Source organism: Hyla sarda, chromosome 4 (assembly GCF_029499605.1).
Source record: "Hyla sarda isolate aHylSar1 chromosome 4, aHylSar1.hap1, whole genome shotgun sequence".
NCBI lineage: Eukaryota > Metazoa > Chordata > Amphibia > Anura > Hylidae > Hyla > Hyla sarda.
In genome coordinates this window covers 34,669,800-34,691,456 of record NC_079192.1, presented here as the reverse complement: position 1 = coordinate 34,691,456, position 21,657 = coordinate 34,669,800, and the positions used below count along the sequence as shown (strand labels likewise).

The following is a 21,657-nucleotide window of genomic DNA, read 5'->3' as shown; positions in this document are numbered from 1 at the left end:
AAGAAAAAAAGGTTTTCAGCGGAGCACCCCTTTAACATAGGCGATAAGCTGTCTAGGGGCGGAGTACCCCTTTAAGTGACACGACTACGTCAACATGAGCAATAAAAATTGCATAAGACACAAGTCAAGCTTTATCAGTAATTAAAAACACATTATGAAAAAAAAATAATCTCATAATTTCAGCATCTCATAGCCAAGGTGGGATCGGAGGTTGATGCCCGTGGAGCACATTGTTGGGATTTGGGTGCAGTACTGCTGGAAGCCCCATGGGGGAGTAAATTCACATCCTGAGGACTGACCGCGGCTGCTGCCAGTTGCTGGTGGTGGTATACTCTTTGTTACTGTGAGATCTGTGGATATGAAGAGCCTTATTGCTTCTGTACGGAGTTCCTTATTCTGAACCTATCCCGTTACAGCTCTCTCCTTCTGAACTTTGGCATCTCCTAAAATACTCTGTGCTGCTTTGGGTCTGTATCTCTCTCATTGTTCCCCTCTGATTATCAAATATTACTCCTAAGCATAAAAAGGTTGGGAACAGCAAGCGGATACCTTCAATACAGTGTACAGAGATTTTTTGGATAGGTTTTTTTGTTTTTTTTATGTTTTATTTTTTATAAAGAAGCCCCGCCCCTCATACATAGACATCACTTCCTGTAACATTTTGACGGGATAGACCCACGCTTCAGGGCTTAGATGATGGGGAGTTTTCATATCTTCAGAGAGCAGGACAATGGCATAGGCTGGTACAAAGCCATTGGTGGCTTAAAGGGATACTCTGGTTAAAAAAAATAAAAATTGAATTCTTATTTAAATCAACTGGTGCCAGAAAGTTAAACAAATTTGTAAATTACTTCTATTTAAAAATCTTAATCCTTCCAGTACTTATCAGCTGCTGTATGCTCTATAGGAAGTTGAGTTGTTCTTTTCTGTCTGACCACAGTGCTCTCTGCTGACACCTCTGTCCATGTCAGGAACTGTCCAGATTAGGAGCAAATCCCCATAGCAAACCTCTCCTGTTCTAGACAGCTCCTGACATGGACAGAGGTGTCAGCAGAGAGCACTGTGGCCAGACAGAAAAGAGATTTAAAAAGAAAAGAACTTCCTGTGGAGCATACAGCAGCTGATAATCCTTCCAGTACTTAAGACTTTTAAATAGAAGCCATTTACAAATGTGTTTAACTTTCTGGCACCAGTTGATTTAAAAAAAAAAAAGTTTTTCAGCAGAGTACCCCTTTAAGATGCTGGGATTTCCTGCTAAGGGAGATGGAAGAAAGAGCTACATTATTCACAGTCTGGACACAGAACTGCTACAAAAACCACAAACCGTAAATAAAATGACAATCCTGACAAGGTTGCAGGGGGCTCATAGCAGTAGCCATATAAATAGGGGGACCGCTATGGGTGCCAACCCAGACAACAACCCTCTGACTGCGTGAGGAGATGTAACCACCAGATGAGATGACTGGGCACTTACTATTGCTAAATGTATGCTTCATCCCTATTCTATAAGAAGGACGGGGCTCATAAGGTCTGGGGGGGGGGCGAGATTGGGCAGATGTGTTCACATTTGTTGGGGGAGACTCCTTCCAGCCTACGGCCACCTTGACCCTACTTTTCGTTTGTGTGTCTCAACTGATCAGGTCCATCTGATGAATCCATGGCTGAAATGAGAAGACCCCATGCTAAGACGTGACAGCACCTACTTTAAGGAAGTCCTTGTGCTTCTTATGTTTTTTTTTTTTTATAATTTTTTTTTGTGTAAATTTGACACAGATCTCAGTGTTTTAATTTAAATCCTTGGCTGTGGTGGAAGACTGTGAAGACGACAAATGACTGGACCGAAGGTGGAAAACCGCCTCGTACTACGTCCGAATCTTACGCTTGTCGTCGAAGAGGCTCTTTAACATGTAAACCTGGGTGAAGGCCACAACGACCAGCAACCCCAGGTTCACGGCCGACCAGAAGTTCACCCGGCTCAGGTTGCTGTCTTGTAGATTGCGGTCTCTCGCTTCGAAGGCTCTCAGGACGGTCTGCATCTGCATGCTGCGCTCCAGCCTGGACTTCATGTTCTCTATGGACTCCTATGGGGAGAAGAGGAGACGATGACGTCTACAAAGGGGGAGGGCCAAAAATAATGATTACTGATTAACCCCTTAACGACAATTGACGTAAATGCCATTAACCCCTCAGATGCCGTGATCAATACAGATCATGGCATCTGCGGCAGTGCGGTCGGTAAAATGGAAGATCGGATCGTCCGCGGCAATACGATCATCCATAGTGGCCGATGGAGGCCCCCTCACCTGCCTCCGTCCATCCCCAGGGGTCTTCTGCTCTGGTCCGAGATCGAGCAGAGCAGAAGATCACCGAGAACACTGATCACTTGCTAGCAATCAAATGATTGCTATAAATAGTCCCCCACGGGGACTATTAAAAAGTGTTAAAAAAAAGAAATAATAATAAGTGAGAAATCCCCTCCCCAAATAAAAATGTAAATAAATAGGTTTTTCCCATTTTATCCCCAAATAAGCGTGAAAAAAAAAATAAACATACATACATCTTTGGTATCACTGCATGTAGAGATGAGCGAACTTACAGTAAATTAGATTCGTCACTAACTTCTCGGCTGTTGATGACTTATCCTGCATAAATTAGTTCAGCTTTCCGGTGCTCTGGTGGGCTGGAAAAGGTGGATACAGTCCTAGAAAAGAGTCTCCTAGGACTGTATCCACCTTTTCTAGCCCACCGGAGCACCGGAAAGCTGAACTAATTTATGCAGGAAAAGTCATCAACTGCCGAGCCGAGAAGTTTGTGACGAATCGAATTTACTGTAAGTTCGCTCATCTCTAACTGCATGGATAAAAGTCTGAACTAAACATACATTTTGTTAATTATCCCGTATGGTGAATGACTTAAACATAAAAAAAATAAAATAAAAAGTCCAAAAATGTATGCTATTTTGTCACATTTTATTCCATAATTTTTTTTTTTATAAAAAAGTAAAATATAAGCAAAAGTGGTACCGATAAAAACTACAGCTCATAAGGCAAAAAAAAAATGAGCCCTCATATCGCCCCATATACGGAAAAATTAGAAAGTTATAGGTGGTCAAAATAGGGCAATTTCAAACATACTAATTTTGTTAAAATGGTTTGAGATTTTTTTTTAGCGGTACAATTATAGAAAAGCATATAACATGGGTAGAGATGAGTGAATTTACAGTAAATTCGATTCATCACGAACTTCTCGGCTCGGCAGTTGATGACTTTTCCTGCATAAATTAGTTCAGATTTCCGGTGCTCCGGTGGGCTGGAAAAGGTGGATACATTCCTAGGAAAGAGTCTCCTAGGACTGTATCCACCTTTTCCAGCCCACAGGAGCATCTGAAAGCTGAACTAATTTATGCAGGATAAGTCATCAACTGCCGAGCCGAGAAGTTCGTGACGAATCGAATTTACTGTATGTTCGCTCATCTCTAAACATGGGTATCATTTAAATCGTATTGACCCACAGAATAAAGAAAACATAATTTTTACCATAAAGTTTACAGCGTGAAAATAAAACATTCCAAAATTTGCTAAATGGCGGCTTTCTTTTAAATTTTCCCACGTAAATAATGTTTGTTTGGTTGCGCCGTACATTTTATGGTAAAATAAGTGATGTCATTACAAAGTACAATTGGTGACGCAAACAACAAGCCCTCATATGGGTCAGTGGATGGAAATATAAGAGTTATGATTTTTAGAAGGCGAGGAGGAAAAAACGAAAATGCAAAAATAAAATTGGCCTGGTCCTTAAGGGGTTAAAGGGGTACTCCACTGTAAGTAAAAAAAAATAAAAAATATTATATATATATATACCGTATTTATCGGGGTATACCACGCACCGGCCTTCAACACACACCCTCATTTTACCAAGGATATTTGGGTAAAAAAAGTTTTTTACCCAAATATCCATGGTAAAATGAGGGTGCGTGTGTGCCCGTGTATACCCCGATACACCCCCAGGAAAGGCAGGGGGAGAGAGGCAGTCGCTGCCCGCTTCTCTCCCCCTGCCTTTCCTGGGGTCTAGAGCGCTGCTGTCGGCCCTTTTCACCCCCTGGTTATCGGCGCCGCTGCCCGTTCTGTCCCCCTGACTATCGGTACCGGCGCCCCATTGCCGGCGCCGATAGCCAGGGAGAGAGAAGCGGCGCCAACAGCCAGGAGGAGAGAAGGGGCAGCGGCACCCATTGCCGGCGCCGCTGCCCCGTTGCCTCCCCCCATCCCCGGTGGCATAATTACCTGAGTCCGGTCCGCGCTGCTCCGCTGCTCCAGGCCTCCGTCGTGCGTCCCCGGCGTCATTGCTATGCGCTGAACGGCGCGGCGCTCTGACGTCATGCGCCGCGCCGTGCATAGCAATGACACCGGGGACGCACGACGGAGGCCTGGAGCAGCAGAGCAGCGCGGACCGGACTCAGGTAATTATGCCACCAGGGATGGGGGGAGGCAACGGGGCAGCGGCGCCGGCAATGGGTGCCGCTGCCCCTTCTCTCCCCCTGGCTGTCGGCGCCGCTTCTCTCTCCCTGGCTATCGGCGCCGGCACCGATAGTCAGGGGGACAGAACGGGCAGCGGCGCCGATAACCAGGGGGTGAAAAGGGCCGACAGCAGCGCTCTAGACCCCAGGAAAGGCAGGGGGAGAGAAGCGGGCAGCGACGGCCTCTCTCCCCCTGCCTTTCCTGGGGCGGTATCGGCGTATAACACGCACACAGACTTTAGGCTAAAAATTTTAGCCTAAAAAGTGCGTGTTATACGCCGATAAATACGGTATATATATATATATATAAATAATAATATTTTTTTTTTTTTTTTTTTTTAATAAACTGGTGCAAGAAACTTAAAAAAAAAAAACTGATTTGTAAATGAAAAGTCTTAATCCTTCCAGTACTAATCATGCTACAGAGGAAGTTCTTTTCTTTTTGAATTTCTTTTGTCTGACCACAGTGCTCTCTGCTGATACCTCTGTCCATGTCAGGAACTGTCCAGAGCAGGATAGATTTGCTATGGGGATTTACTCCTTCTCTGGACAGTTCCTAAAATGGACAGAGGTGTCGGCAGAGAGCACTGTGTGGTCAGACAGAGAGGACATTCGAAAAGAAAAGAACTTCCTGTGGAGCACATAGCAGCTGATAAGTACTGGAAGGATTAAGATTTTTAAATAGAATTTACAAATGTGTTTAATTTTCTAGCACCAGTTGATTTAAAAAAAATAAAAATAAATAAAAAATGTTTTCCAGTGGAGTACCCCTTTAAGTTGTGAGGCCCCCATGGATGTGTCTTGTTCTCCGGCGTATCCTGTAGATCAGAGGTGTCCTTACTATGGCCCTCCAGATGTAGCAAAGTTTTCCAGTGCAGTACCCCTTTAAGGCAGTGTTTTCCTAACCAGGGTGCCTCCAGCTGTTGCAAAACTACAACTCCCAGCATGCCCGGACAGCCGAAGGCTGTCCGGGCATGCTGGGAGTTGTAGTTTTGCTACAGCTGGAGGCACCTTGGTTGTGAAACACTGGAATAAAAGCTCCATTCACTTATAGAACTGAGCCGCAATACCACAGACAAACTGAGGAGAGGTGTGGCGCTATTTCTTGAAGAAACCAACTATGCTTTTCTAATCCTGGTTAACTCCCTTAAAAAGGTGCTATCCAGGATTACAGTATTACAGCTCAGTTCTACTGAAGTCAATGGAGCCCAATTGTTATACCACACACAACCTGAGGACAGGGGTGGTGCTGTTTTTTTAGAAGAAATTTGCTCTGTTTTCTATCCCTGGATAAACCCTTCCTGCCTCAGGACGTATGCATATGTCCCAGCTGCTGACCGATCAATGCGACTGGTCCTAGAAATATCCTGCACTGCGCGATGTGCTGCAGGAGATCAGAATCGGGACCCGGCTGTCTCACCAGCATTAAAGGGGTACTCCGGTGGAAAAGGTTTTTTTTTTTTTTTTTTTTTCAAGAAAGGTAAACAGATTTTATAAATGACTTCTATTTAAAAATCTTAACCCTTTCAGTACTTATCAGCTGCTGCATACTACAGAGGAAGTTCATTTCTTTTTGAAACGTCTTTTCTGTCTGACAAAAGTGCTCTCTGCTGACACCTCTGTGCAGAGCAGAAGAGGTTTGCTATGGGGATTTGCTCTAACTCTGGTCAGTTCAAGTGTCAGCAGAGAGCACTGTCGTCAGACAGAAAAGAAATTCAAAAAGAAAAGAACTGCTTCCTCTGGAGCATACAGCAGCTGATAAGTACTGGAAGGATTAAGATTTTTTTTTTAAATAGAAGTCATTTACACATCTGTTTAAATTTCAGGCACCAGTTGATTTATAAAAAAATAAAAATAAATGTTTTCTACCGGAGTACCCCTTTAACTCCATAGATGCCGTGATCAGTACTGATTACATCTTCTATGGGATTGACAGGGGGGTCCCGACCGCTGGGTTCTGTTGGTTGCCATGGCAGCAGTAGACCAGCTGGACCGTAAAGGTTACATGTCAGTGAAGTACTTGTCTATTCCTTCTGCAGATTCCGCTCGTCTATGAGATGGCGCATTTCTTAGCGGTCCTAGCGCTCGCCAGATCGTGCAATTGTGTGGATTGTACACCCGTGTTTTCTGGGTTGACATACTACACATTTTCAGCCAAACAAGTAAAAAGTGAAAAAGTCTAAATATAAAAAGGTTTTTTAATCCCTTAACCCTTTAAGGACTCAGACAATTTTATTTTTATGTTTTCGTTTTTTTCCTCCTCGCCTTCTAAAAATCATAACTCTTTTGTATTTTCATCCACAGACTAGTATGAGGGCTTGTATTTTGCGCGACCAGTTGTCCTTTGTAATGACATCACTCATGAAATGTATGGTGCAACCAAAATACTACTATTTGTGTGAGGAAATTTATAAGAAAACCGCAATTTTGCTAATTTTGGAAGGTTTTGTTTTCACGCTGTACACTTTACGGTACAATAAACAGGTTTTCTTTATTCTGTGGGTCAATACGATTAAAATGATACCCATGATAATATATACTTTTCTATTATTATACTGCTTAAAAAAAAAAAATGTTCCCCAGCAGGCATTACATCATCTGAAGCCATACAGGGGAGAACTTCCTCCCTCACTCTGCTACACACAGCCCAGAGCAGTACAGTGTGTGAGGTGAGCTATGATTGGCTAAGGCTGGACACACCCCTCCAGGATTTCCTGATTTTGTACTTCTGCCAGGACAGCAGGAGTCCAAAGTCTGTGCAAGAGATGAGGGGGGGAAATGTGCTCTGGACAAGTAGGGAGACACCTAGTGGCAGCTTTTTTAAACACAAATAAAACATAGTACAATAAAACATTTAAACAAAGTAAGTTGGGCACGGGGTCTCGGAGGCATTGGTCGCTGTCCAGCGCTATGCCAGTGTCAGGTTAGGGACCCACTCTAACGAGGTGGCCTTGACGTGGTGTGTGGGCTTGTACTTTTTAATCAAAACGTATAATAACAACTTGTTAGTTTTTGAAATTATGCTGAGAAGCAAATAGATCAAATTACAAAGTACATTAGAAAGATTTTTTATTTACCATAAAGGAGTGCAATAGCAAAAATTAGTTTTAATGAGAATTACCATTTAAAGATACACATGCCAGGTCCTTAACCCCTTAAGGACGCAGGACGTAAATGTACGTCCTGGTGCGGTGGTACTTAACGCACCAGGACGTACATTTACGTCCTGTGCATAACCGCGGGCATCGGAGCGATGCCCGTGTCATGCGCGGCTGATCCCGGCTGCTGATCGCAGCCAGGGACCCGCCGGCAATGGCCGACGCCCGCGATCTCGCGGGCGTCCGCCATTAACCCCTCAGGTGCCGGGATCAATACAGATCCCGGCATCTACGGCAGTGCGCGATTTGAATGAATGATCGGAATGCCCGCAGCGCTGCTGCGGGGATACGATCATTCATAACGCCGCACGGAGGTCCCCTCACCTTCCTCCGTGCGGCTCCCGGCGTCTCCTGCTCTGGTCTGTGATCGAGCAGACCAGATCAGAAGATCGCCGATAACACTGATCTGTTTTATGTCCTATACATAGAACAGATCAGTATTAGCAATCATGGTATTGCTATGAATAGACCCCTATGGGAAAAATCCCCTCCCCCAATAAAAAAGTAAAACGTCCATTTTTTCCTATTTTACCCCCAAAAAGTGTAAAAAACATTTTTTATAGACATATTTGGTATCGCCGCATGCGTAAATGTCCGAACTATTAAAATAAAATGTTAATGATCCCGTACAGTGAACGGCGTGAACGAAAAAAAAAAAAAAAAAGTCCAAAATTCCTACTTTTTTAATACATTTTATTAAAAAAAAAATTATAAAAAATGTATTAAAAGTTTTTTATATGCAAATGTGGTATCAAAAAAAAGTACAGATCATGGCGCAAAAAATGAGCCCCCATACCGCCGCTTATACGGAAAAATTTAAAAGTTAGAGGTCATCAAAATAAAGGGATTATAAACGTACTAATTTGGTTAAAAAGTTTGTGATTTTTTTTAAGTGCAACAATAATATAAAAGTATATAATAATGGGTATCATTTTAATTGTATTGAGCCTCAGAATAAAGAACACACGTCATTTTTACCAGAAATTGTACGGCGTGAAAACAAAACCTTCCAAAATTAGCAAAATTGCGTTTTTCGTTTTAATTTCCCCACAAAAATAGTGTTTTTTGGTTGCGCCATACATTTTAGGATATAATGAGTTATGTCATTACAAAGGACAACTGGTCGCGCAAAAAACAAGCCCTCATACTAGTCTGTGGATGAAAATATAAGAGAGTTATGATTTTTAGAAGGCGAGGAGGAAAAAACGAAAGCGTAAAAATTAAATTGTCTGAGTCCTTAAGGCCAAAATGGGCTGAGTCCTTAAGGGGTTAAAAGGGGTATTCCAGGCAAAAACTTTTTTTTATATATGTCAACTGGCTCCAGAAAGTTAAACAAATTTGTAAATGACTTCTATTAAAAAATCTTAATCCTTTCAGTACTTATGAGCTTCTGAAGTTAAGGTTGTTCTTTTCTGTCTAAGTGCTCTCTGATGACACGCGTCTCGGGAACCGCCCAGTTTACAATAGGTTTGCTATGGGGATTTGCTTCTAAACTGGGCGGTTCCCGAGACACGTGTCATCAGAGAGCACTTAGACAGAAAAGAACAACCTTAACTTCAGAAGCTCATAAGTACTGAAAGGATTCAGATTTTTTAATAGAAGTGATTTACAAATCTGTTTAACTTTCCTGGAATAACCCTTTAAGAGGTTAAATCCTTATCTGTTTTCACACTTGCCAAATATTGACACATATCCCAGGCAAACCGCTGATCTGATGAACCAAACCTTCAGGTCATCAGACGTGCAGTCAGGACGGGACTTACGGCTGTAATAGACGCACTAAGGCATCTCTAAACGGCAAGTGTGAAACCAACCTAAAGCCACGTGATCTTACTTTTTGCCTCGCCACACCCCCTCCCATAGACTTGCGCCGAGAGGGGCGTGGACGTGACGTCACAAACCCAGCAGCCTGCAGTGGAGTACCCCTTTAAATGGTTTAACACATAAGAAAAAGAATTATGGAGCAGCTCACCAGTTCCAGGAGATCAGACATGTAACATCGTGGTCAGGCTGTGGGAGGACGGGGAGGCTGAGATGTTTCAGGGGGAATCAGACGTCAGGGCCACAGCCGTATCGCACCCTTTGGTGCTTCGTCAGGCCCCCGTCACAGGGGCCTGACGAAGCACCATAGAGTGCGATACAGCTGTGGCCCTGACGTTGATCCCCCCCCCCCCCCCCCGTAACATCTCAGCCTCCCCGTCCTCCCACCGCCTGACCGCGATGTTACATGTCTGATCTCCTGGAACTGGTGAGCTGCTCCGTAATTCTTTTTCTTATGTGTTCAGTTATTCACTTGCCTTATCTCAGCGTGAAGCACCACCTACATTGATCTTTGGACTCATAGCATTAAAGGGGTACTCCGGTGAAAACCTTTTTTCTTTTAAATCAACTGGTGGCAGAAAGTTAAACATATTTGTAAATTACTTCTATTAAAAAAATCTTAATCCTTCCAGTACTTATTAGCTGCTGAATGCTACAGAGTAAATTCCTTTCTTTTTGTAACACTGATGACATCACGAGCACAGTGCTCTCTGCTGACATCTCTGTCCATTTTAGCAACCATGCATAGCAGATGTATGCTAAGGGCAGCATGGTGGCTCAGTGGTTAGCACTGCTGCCTTGCAGTGCTGGGGACTTGGGTTCAAATCCCACTAAGGACAACAATAAATAAAGCGTTATTATTATTATAATAACGTCAGCAGAGAGCACTGTGCTCGTGATGTCATCAGAGAGCATTCCAAAAAGAAAAAGAATTTCCTCTGTAGTATTCAGCAGCTAATAAGTACAGGAAGGATTAAGATTTTTTAATAGAAGTAATTTACAAATATGTTTAACTTTCTGCCACCAGTTGATTTAAAAAGAAAAAAGGTTTTCACCGGAGTACCCCTTTAAATCAGCAGCATATGCTCACACTTTAGGAAGGAATCATAACAGTGCCGGATATCTTTTTCTGTTACTCTATTGTGGAACAAAACCCCTTTAAATGGTGTTGTCCTATTAAGATCTATGTTTGTGTCTGTAAGGCAGTGTTTCCCAAACAAGGTGCCTCCAGCTGTGACAAAACTACAATTCCCAGCATGCCCGAAGAGAGTTATGATTTTTAGAAGGCGAGGAGGAAAAAACGAAAATGCAAAAATAAAATTGGCCTGGTCCTTAAGGGGTTAAAGGGGTACTCCACTGTGTGTGTGTGTGTGTGTGTATATATATATATATATATAGATAGATAGATATTTATCTATTTTTTAAATAAACTGGTGCAAGAAAGTTAAAAAAAAAAAAACAGATTTGTAAATGAAAAGTCTTAATCCTTCCAGTACTAATCATGCTACAGAGGAAGTTCTTTTCTTTTTGAATTTCTTTTGTCTGACCACACAGTGCTCTCTGCTGACACCTCTGTCCATGTCAGGAACTGTCCAGAGCAGGATAGATTTGCTATGGGGGATTTACTCCTTCTCTGGACAGTTCCTAACATGGACAGAGGTGTCGGCAGAGAGCACTGTGTGGTCAGACAGAGAGGACATTCGAAAAAGAAAAGAAATTCCTGTGGAGCACATAGCAGCTGATAAGTACTGGAAGGATTAAGATTTTTAAATAGAATTTACAAATGTGTTTAATTTTCTGGCACCAGTTGAAAAAAATAAATAAATAAATAAATAAATAAATGTTTTGCAGTGGAGTACCCCTTTAAGTTGTGAGGCCCCCATGGATCTGTCTTGTTCTCCGGCATATCCTGTAGATCAGAGGTGTCCTTACTATGGCCCTCCAGCTGTTGCAAAGTTTTCCAGTGGAGTACCCCTTTAAGGCAGTGTTTTCCTAACCAGGGTGCCTCCAGCTGTTGCAAAACTACAACTCCCAGCATGCCCGGACAGCCTTCGGCTGTCCGGGCATGCTGGGAGTTGTAGTTTTGCTACAGCTGGAGGCACCCTGGTTAGGAAAACACTGCTGTAAGGTCAGATTAATTTTATTTTATGGTTTCTGATGTTTTCCTCTCGGCTCGCTTCGTTTCCCCACACGCGTGATGAATCTAAACCCCCCCGAACGGGAGGATTTATTTTTAGCTTTACCTTAATGTCTTCCATCTTTATATCCAGGAGCTCATCCGGCTCCACTATATCCGCCCAGCTGTCCGGCTCCTCGTCCCCCTGCTGGCTGTCGAAGATCAGCTCGAAGAACACCAGCTTCTCCGAAATGGTGCTGAAGGAGTTATCGAAGCAGATCATGTAATCTCCGGCCTCCGTGGGCTCCACCCTGCGCAAATCACAAGACGTATAGAAATAAAGAGGGACGCTACGTATAACAATGTAGGGGGATCCATATCAGAAATAAGGAATGAAAACGACTGAAAATGTAATGCCGGAGTCACTAGCTGAGTCCGGTCGGCTCTTTCAAATGAATGAGAAGGGGGCAGTTTTCTATCAGTTTTTTTTAAAGGGGTATTCCATGAAAAAACTTTTTTTTAATATATCAACTGGCTCCAGAAAGTTAAACAGATTTGTAAATTACTTCTATTAAAAAATCTTAATCCTTTCAATAATTATCAACTGCTGAAGTTGAGTTGTTGTTTTCTGTCTGGCAACAGTGTGCAGTTCCCGAGACAAGCAGAGATGTCAGCAGAGAGCAGAGTAGAAGAGGTTTGCTATGGGGATTTGCTTCTAAACTGGGCGGTTCCCGTGACAGGTGTCATCAGAGAGCACTTAGACAGAAAAAAAAACTGCTCAACTTCAGCAGCTCATAAGTACTGAAAGGATTAAGATTTTTTTAATAGAAGTAATTTACAAATCTGTTTAACTTTCTGGAGCCAGTTGATATATATATTAAAAAAAAAGTTTTTTCCTGGAATACCCCTTTAAGCCAAACCGTATTCTTCAAATCCAGACCAAACCGTATGCAACCGTGTGCTTAAAAGGGGTACTCCGGTGGAAATTATTATTATATATATTTTTTTTTAAATCAACTGGTGCCAGAAAGTTAAACAGATTTGTAAATTACTTCTATTAAAAAAAAAAAAATCTTAATCCTGCCAGTACTTATTAGCTGCTTAATACTACAGAGGAAATTATTTTCTTTTTGGAACACAGAGCTCTCTGCTGACATCATGAGCACAGTGCTCTCTGCTGACATCTCTGTCCATTTTAGGAACTGTCCAGAGCAGCGTATGTTTGCTATGGGGATTTTCTCCTACTCTGGACAGTTCTTAAAATGGACAGAGATGTCAGCAGAGAGCACTGTGGTCATGATGTCAGCAGAGAGCACTGTGCTCGTGATGTCAGCAGAGAGCTCTGTGTTACAAAAAGAAAATAATTTCCACTGTAGTATTCAGCAGCTAATAAGAACTGGAAGGATTAAGATTTTTTTATGGAAATCATTTACAAATCTGTTTAACTTTCTGCCACCAGTTGATTTAGAAAAAAAAAAAAAAAGTTTTACAGACTCCCATGTTAAAACAACCGTATACGGCTGCAATACGGTTTGTCACCCAGACATAAAACCGTGCTAGACCACGGTTTTGAGTACAGGGGGGAAAAAATAAAAAATAAAAAAAATTAAATAAAGCAGAAAAAAAAAAAAAAAAAAAACTATGAACTTCAAAACGCATGTAACCATATGCATAATGTTGCATATGGTTTTGAACGGTATGTTAATGGATACGGTTTTCCGAATGGTTGCGGTTTTCAAAATGAAACTGTATACAGAAACCGTAGGGGAAAATCGTGGTGTGATGCAGTGGTCAGAAAATTATCATATTTTTGAAAAAGTTGCACAAAAAAGTTGCAAACCCCTCCAAAACACCGCAAATCTACACCGGCCCAGACCTGGCTTAGGTTGGGTTCACACCACGTTTTGTACTTATGGTTCCCGTATACGGTTTGGGGGAGGGGGCGGGGCTTAATCGCGGCGCCCGCACTCAGCCGTATAGGGGAACCGTATTTAATGCATGTCTATGAGCCGACCGGAGTGAACCGCAGCCTCCGGTCGGCTGCCTTTTCGGCCGTATGTGGTTTCCCGACCGTAGGCAAAAACGCGGTCGACAAAATTTTTGCCTGCGGTCGGGAAACCGCATACGGCCGAAAAGGCAGCCGACCGGAGGCTGCGGTTCACTCCGGTCGGCTCATAGACTTGCATTAAATACGGTTCCCGAATACGGCTGAGGGCGGGCGCCGCGATTAAGCCCCGCTCCTCCTCCCAGCCATATACGGGAACCGAAAGTTCAAACCGTAGTGTGAACCCAGCCCTACAGAAGGGCCTGTGGACAGCATTTTTAAAAAGGCGCACATTTTGGTGCAACAGGTGAAAAAGCCGCAGAGTAGGAAACTTACAAAGGGGTGTACGGAGGTAAAAAAATGACAGTGAAGTTGTAGTTTTTGCAACAGCTGGAGAGTCATAGGTTGGGGCTGGCTGTGCTAAGGCTAATCTGTATCAGGTTTTTGATAAAGAAAAAAAAAACGGATTTCTAAAAAAACCTGTCAGGCTGGGTTCACATCACGTTTTAGCCATACCGTTTTCAATCCGTTTTTCTAAAGAAAACCGTATGGCAAAAAAACGGATGGAACAGTAAGGGAAAAAAGTAAACCGTATGAGTTTTTAAAGTGTATACTGTTTAAAAAAAAAAAACATAAGTTTTTGATAATTTTGTCCATTTTTAATGGGAGGAGTGTTGGGTGGGGACTTTAGGATGCAAATGCGCATGTGCAAAGTAAAAACCGTATACGGTTTCCCGTATGGAGTCGTATGCATGTTCGTTTCCCATTGACATTAAAAAAAATAAAAAAATAAATAAATAAAAGTATGCGGTTGCAGTACGGTTTTTAAAGCGGAGTCAGAAGCGTGGTTGACCATGTTTTTGACTCTGCTTTAAAAACCGTACTGCAGATTTACTGATATCTCGATGTTAAGGAGGAGATCCGGGAGATATGGGGGATACATATGTCAATTATGTCATTTATGTCATATGGGCTTTGCATGTATATACTTACATTTCAATACCGAGGTGATGTACCTGCGTTCAACAGGTTGACTGTTTAATGTTCTTTTGATGTAATACTGACGTGTTACTTTAAGGAAACTACCTGCAACCTTTTCTTTTGGTTTGATACTTGTATGTTCGATAAAACTTTAATAAAAATGATTGAAACGAAAAACCGTACTGCAACCGCATATTTTTTTTTTTTTTTTTTTTTAACATGGACGTCAATGGGAAACGCACATGCATACGGTTCCATACGGGAAACCGTATACGGTTTTTACTTTGCACATGTGCATTTGCATCCTAAAGTCCCCACCCAACACCCCTCCCCAGTTTTAATTTTCAAAAACATATGTTTTTTTTTTTTTTTTATAAAAACTGACAGAACTGTATGCACTTTTAAAAACAGTATACTGTTTAAAAACGCATACGGTTTACTTTTTACCATACTGTTCCATCCGTTTTTTTGCCATACGGTTTTCTTTAGAAAAACGGATTGAAAACAGTATGGCAGAAACGTGATGTGAACCCAGCCTAAACTGTATCACAACGTGTGTACAAAATATAATCCGTTTAGTGTTGAAAACCGTATACGGTTTGAAGAATGATGTCTGGTTGCATCGTTTTTTTTAAGAAAAAAAAAAATATTCGTTTTTAACTTGAATGAATAAAGTTTCACTTGTTTGATTGATTGAAATTCCAAGAAAAAAACCTGTGCAAAGTCATAAACTGTATGGTGAAAACCGGATGGAACCGCACGCACATACAGTTCTGTACGGTTCCCATTGACTCCCATGTTGAAAAAATAAATAAATAAATGCGGTTTAATACAGTTTTTCACCCGCTCCAAAAACCGTGGTAGACTACGGTTTTGGGTACGCGAAAAAAAACTGACAAAACCGTACAGGATGCAAAATGGACACAACCTAATGCATCTTTTGGCATACGGTTTTCAATGGAGAGTCAATGTATACGGTTTTTTAATACGGTTCCACACGGTTTTCAAATTGAAAATATATATGGAAACTGTATTGAAAAAACGTGGTGTGAACCCAGAATAACATGTGTCCCGCTTTATGGTGCACAACTACAACTCCCAGCATACCCTGAGTTTTAATAAATGTGAAGAAGCCCCTCCCCCGTTAAAAAATAAATAAATATAAAAAAATAAAGTTACCCTCTTTTCCCATTTTACAAATAAAAAAAATTAACGAAAAAACAAAAACATATCTGGTATCGCCGTGTGATTTTTGGTGACATCTCAAACAACGCAAGGGTGCGTTCCCACCTGGCGTATATGCAGCGTATTTCAAAATTTGCAGCGGGTAACACGCTGTGTATTCCTCGCTCACTATACACACAGGGCTTTCCGTCGGCAGCCTGTCCAGAGGAAAAGTTGCTGAGTTGCCCATAGCAACCAATCAGATCGCTTCTTTCATTTTTGAAAAGGCCTCTGCAAAATGAAAGCAGCGATCTGATTGGTTGCTATGGGCAACTCAGCAACTTTTCCTCTGGACAGGTTTTGATAAATCTCCCCCTGTGTGTAGTGAGTTTTGGAGGCGGAGCCGCGCATCACAATCACGCCGGGGTGAGGTGGTTTTTTGCACCCCCGTAGATCCATGCGTCCGCTCCTCCCCCAGCTCTCCGAAGATTTCCGAAGCTAGAACTGGGGGAGGGCAGAGCAAGAGGAGGGAGGAGGTTCACACCCCCTCCCTCATCTCCCCTACCTGAGCTCGGCTGGACGCAGATCTTTACGGCACGCCCCCTCCCTGAGGACATAGATCGCCACGACAGGTCCACTCCCTCATCACCCCTCCCTGAGGACGTAAATCTCCACGGCAGGTCCCCTCCCTCATCTCCCCTCCCTGAGGACGTAAATCTCCACGGCAGGTCCCCTCCCTCAGGACATAGATCTCCACGGCAGGTCCCCTCCCTCATCTCCCCTCCCTGAGGACATAGATCTCCACGGCAGGTCCCCTCCCTCATCTCCCCTCCCTGAGGACGTAAATCTCCTCGGCAGGTCCCCTCCCTCATCTCCCCTCCCTGAGGACATAGATCTCCCCGGCAGGTCCCCTCCCTCATCTCCCCGAGCTGAGGACGTAAATCTCCATGGCAGGTCCCCTCCCTCATCTCCCCGAGCTGAGGACGTAGAGCAGTGCTCCCAATGAGCTCTATGTGTAAAGGGGGACATACTGTACGGGCTAAAGGAGGACATACTGTACGGGCTAAAGGGGGACATACTGTACGGGCTAAAGGGGGGACATACTGTACGGGCTAAAGGGGGGACATACTGTACGGGCTAAAGGAGGACATACTGTACGGGCTAAAGGGGGACATACTGTACGGGCTAAAGGGGGGACATACTGTACGGGCTAAAGGGGGGACATACTGTACGGGCTAAAGGGGGACATACTGTACGGGCTAAAGGGGGACATACTGTACGGGCTAAAGGGGGACATACTGTACGGGCTAAAGGGGGACATACTGTACAGGCTAAAGGGGGACATACTGTACAGGCTAAATGTCCCCCTTTAGCCCATACAGTATGTCCCCCTTTAGCCCATACAGTATGTCCCCCTTTAGCCCATACAGTATGTCCCCCTTTACACATAGAGCTCATTGTGAGCACTGCTCTACGTCCTCAGGGAGGGGAGATGAGGGAGGGGACCTGCCGTGGAGATCTATGTCCTCAGGGAGGGGGCGGGCCGTAGAGATCTGCGTCCAGCCGAGCTCAGGGAGGGGAGATGAGGGAGGGGGCGTGTACTTCTCTCTCCCCTTGCTCTGCCCTCCCTCTGCTCTAGCTTCGGAAATATTTGGAGAGCTGGGGGAGGAGCGGACGCATGGATCTACGGGGGTGCAAAAAACCACCTCACACCGGCGACGGCCCCGCCTCTAACACTCACTACTCGCATAGGACTGCCGCTGGAAAGCCCTGTGTGTATAGTGAGCGAGGAATATGCAGCGTATACGCCAGTTGGGAACACACACAAAAAAAAATATCACATATATGTAAAGTATATAAAAGTGATACCGTTAAAAACTACAGATCACGTTGAGAAAAAAGGAGCTTTGTACAACTGCGTATATAGAAAAATAAGAGGGGAGATTTATCAAACTGTGTGAGAAAAAAAATGGAGAGATTTTACCACAGAAACCAATCAAAGCGAACGAGCTGTGGTAAAGTGAAAGCTGAACTGTGATTGGGTCTTGTGGGAAAAATCAGTTTTTTCTCTCACACAGTTTGATAAATCTGGGCCAAGAACGTTATAGGGGTCAGCAATGCAATACAGCAACAAGCAACACAACACGGGCAATTTTAATCTATATATATAAAACTCAACGTGTGTGTGTATATGTATGTATGTATGTGTATGTGTGTGTGTATATGTATGTATGTATGTGTATGTGTGTGTGTGTGTATGTATGTATGTGTGTGTGTATATATATGTGTGTGTATTTGTGTATGTGTGTATGTGTATGTGTGTGTATGTATGTATGTATGTATGTATGTGTGTGTATGTATGTGTGTGTGTGTGTGTGTGTGTGTGTGTATGTATGTGTATGTGTGTGTATGTATGTGTGTGTGTATATATGTATGTATGTGTGTGTGTGTGTGTGTGTGTGTGTGTGTGTGTGTGTGTGTGTGTGTGTATGTATGTGTGTGTGTGTGTGTGTGTGTGTGTGTGTGTGTGTGTGTGTGTATGTATATGTGTGTGTGTGTATGTATGTGTATATGTATGTGTATATGTGTGTGTATGTATGTATGTATATATATATGTATGTATGTGTGTGTGTATGTGTGTGTATGTATATATATATGTATGTATGTGTGTGTGTATGTGTGTGTATGTATATATATATATATATATATATATATATATATATATATATATATATATGTATGTGTGTATGTGTGTGTGTGTGTGTGTGTGTGTGTGTGTGTGTGTGTGTGTGTGTATGTTCCAGCATCACGGCCAAATGGCTAAAGATATTAACATGAAACTTGGCCACATGTTACTTATATGTCAACAACAAACATAGGATAGGTGATTTAACCCTTACTCACCACCATTTGCCAGGGTCGGGGTTTATGTTTAAAGTCCCATACAAGTCTATGGGAAATATATGTTACTGCATAACTTCCAAACGGCTGTAGATATTTCCATAATACTTGGTCACATGTTACTTATATGTTCACTTAAAATATAGGATAGTTAATTTAACCCTTAACTACCACCATTTGTGAGGGTCGGGGTTTTTTTTTAAAGTCCCAAGCAAATTAATGGGAAATGTATGTTCTCACATAACTTCTGTACGGCTGGAGATATTTCAATACCTGGTCACATATTACGGGTCGGGATATGAGGACGGGATGTGAGGTCGGGATATGATGACGGGATAGAAGGACGGGATATGGGGTTGGGATATGACAACAATATATGAGGGATGTGAAGTCAAAATCTTCCTCCTTTGTTTATTTTCCTCCCCAACAAGGATTAGGAAGGAAAAACCGGCAACGCCGGGTACTCAGCTAGTTTCATAATAAAATTGACTGTGCTGAGGTCATTTCTCCTGGCTGTCTATTGGTCGGACAGATTTATCGTAAGCCCTGCGCCAATTCATAAATTTGACACATGTCAGCACTTTCACAGCAGAAAAATAAAAGTGGGGGGACATTTATCAACACCTGCCCAGTTGCCCATAGCAACCAATCAGATTGCTGCTTTCATTTAAAAAAAAAAAAAAAAAGCTTTCTATCCTAGTGTTTCCCAACCAGTGCTGCAAAACTACAACTCCCAGCATGCCCAGACAGCCTTCGCCTGTCCGGGCATGCTGGGAGTTGTAGTTTTGTAACAGCTGGAGGCACACCAGTTGGGAAACACCGTCCTCACATGGTTTTCTAGATTTGTGAGAAGAGTAACTAATAGGGAAGGTCTAAAGACATGGCAGGGTCAGAGGTCAGTAAGAGATCTCGCCAGATATGGCGGCCCTCATGGTTACTGCCCAGGTCACCATCGTGTAGAAGCAGAGTGAGGGTTGTAGTAGTCAGTCACTTACGTGTGGACACCGTCAGATCTCCTCCGCTCCATAATCAAAAGGATCCCGGACGGGGTGGTGACCGAGAAATCTACATCCAGTCCGGCCCCTCCGATCACCTAGAAAGAGATGACAAAGTATCATACAGGATCAGTAATGTATGTACACAGGGACCCCACCAGCAGAATAGTGAGTGCAGCTCTGGAGTATAATACAGGATATAACTCAGGATCAGTAATGTATGTACACAGTGATCTCACCAGCAGAATAGTGAGTACAGCTCTGGAGTATAATACAGGATATAACTCAGAATCAGTACAGGATAAGTAATGTAATGTATGTACACAGTGACCCCACCAGCAGAATAGTGAGTGCAGCTCTGGAGTATAATACAGGATATAACTCAGGATCAGTACAGGATCAGTAATGTAATGTATGTACACAGTGATCTCACCAGCAGAATAGTGAGTGCAGCTCTGGAGTATAATACAGGATATAACTCAGGATCAGTACAGGATCAGTAATGTAATGTATGTATGTACACAGGGACCCCACCAGCAGAATAGTGAGTGCAGCTCTGGAGTATAATACAGGATATAACTCAGGATCAGTACAGGATAAGTAATGTAATGTATGTACACAGGGACCTCACCAGCAGAATAGTGAGTACAGCTCTGGAATATAATACAGGATATAACTCAGGATCAGTATAGGATAAGTAATGTAATGTATGTACACAGTGACCTCACCAGCAGAATAGTGAGTACAGCTCTGGAGTATAATACAGGATATAACTCAGGATCAGTACAGGATAAGTAATGTAATGTGTGTACACAGTGACTCCACCAGCAGAATAGTGAGTACAGCTCTGGGGTATAATACAGGATATAACTCAGGATCAGTACAGGATAAGTAATGTAATATATGTACACAGTGACCCCACCAGCAGAATAGTGAGTACAGCTCTGGAGTATAATACAGGATATAACTCAGGATCAGTACAGGATAAATAATGTAATGTATGTACACAGTGACCTCACCAGCAGAATAGCGAGTGCAGCTCTGGAGTATAATACAGGATATAACTCAGGATCAGTACAGGATAAGTAATGTAATGTATGTACACAGTGACCTCACCAGCAGAATAGTGAGTACAGCTCTAGAGTATAATACAGGATATAACTCAGGATCAGTACAGGATAAGTAATGTAATGTATGTACACAGTGACCTCACCAGCAGAATAGTGAGTACAGCTCTGTAGTGTAATACAGGATATAACTCAGGATCAGTACAGGATAAGTAATGTAATGTATGTACACAGTGACCTCACCAGCAGAATAGTGAGTACAGCTCTGGAGTATAATACAGGATATAACTCAGGATCAGTACAGGATAAGTAATGTAATGTATGTACACAGTGACCTCACCAGCAGAATAGCGAGTGCAGCTCTGGAGTATAATACAGGATATAACTCAGGATCAGTACAGGATAAGTAATGTAATGTATGTACACAGTGACCTCACCAGCAGAATAGTGAGTACAGCTCTAGAGTATAATACAGGATATAACTCAGGATCAGTACAGGATAAGTAATGTAATGTGTGTACAGCAGAATAGTGAGTGCAACTCTGCAGTATAACACTCCCATACACCTCTATGACATTACCTGGTACTCCACCTCCATGCTGCCATTGTACAGCGCCGTCTGGTAGAAGCACTCTTGTCTCCCGGCCGGCAGCAGGAAGGTCAGCTCGGAGTCCTGGGGTTGGGTCAGCCCCGCTGTGATCAGGGGCAGCAGCAGAAACACCAGGCCCCGTACCGAAGCCATAAGATCGGCTAAGACCCTGCTCCGACTCCGAGGCGGCTTCCGCACACACAGCTCCGCCTCTCATTGGTTCACACAGCCGTCAGCAACTTCATCCTGACTTCTCATTGGCTCTGGCGGCGATCGCTCTAGTGACTCTGCTCTCTTATTGGACGTTG

The 21,657-nt window shown here is 43.0% G+C and overlaps 1 protein-coding gene across 1 annotated transcript; it reads right to left on the bottom strand.

Moving 5' to 3' along the window:
- Positions 1-1,011: 1,011 nt before the first annotated feature.
- On the bottom strand, positions 1,012-21,527 carry TMED1 (transmembrane p24 trafficking protein 1). The gene is made up of 4 exons (XM_056570510.1): positions 21,341-21,527; positions 19,694-19,791; positions 11,736-11,919; positions 1,012-2,081 (listed from the first exon to the last, which is right to left on the bottom strand). Exons 1-4 carry the CDS (start codon positions 21,500-21,502, stop codon positions 1,863-1,865), a joined length of 663 nt encoding a protein of 220 aa, XP_056426485.1. The 5' UTR covers positions 21,503-21,527; the 3' UTR covers positions 1,012-1,862.
- Between the last annotated feature and the right edge of the window lie 130 nt (positions 21,528-21,657).

Bases quoted from the DNA above. Each gene is read 5' to 3' on its own strand.
- TMED1 (XM_056570510.1), bottom strand. From the start codon at position 21,502: ATGGCTTCGGTACGGGGCCTGGTGTTTCTGCTGCTGCCCCTGATCACA. The intron at 11,920-19,693 runs GTAAGTGACTGA...TGATTTGCGCAG, and splicing joins AGATCTGACGGTGTCCACAC to GGTGGAGCCCACGGAGGCCG. The intron at 2,082-11,735 runs GTAAAGCTAAAA...TTCTCCCCATAG, and splicing joins TAAAGATGGAAGACATTAAG to GAGTCCATAGAGAACATGAA.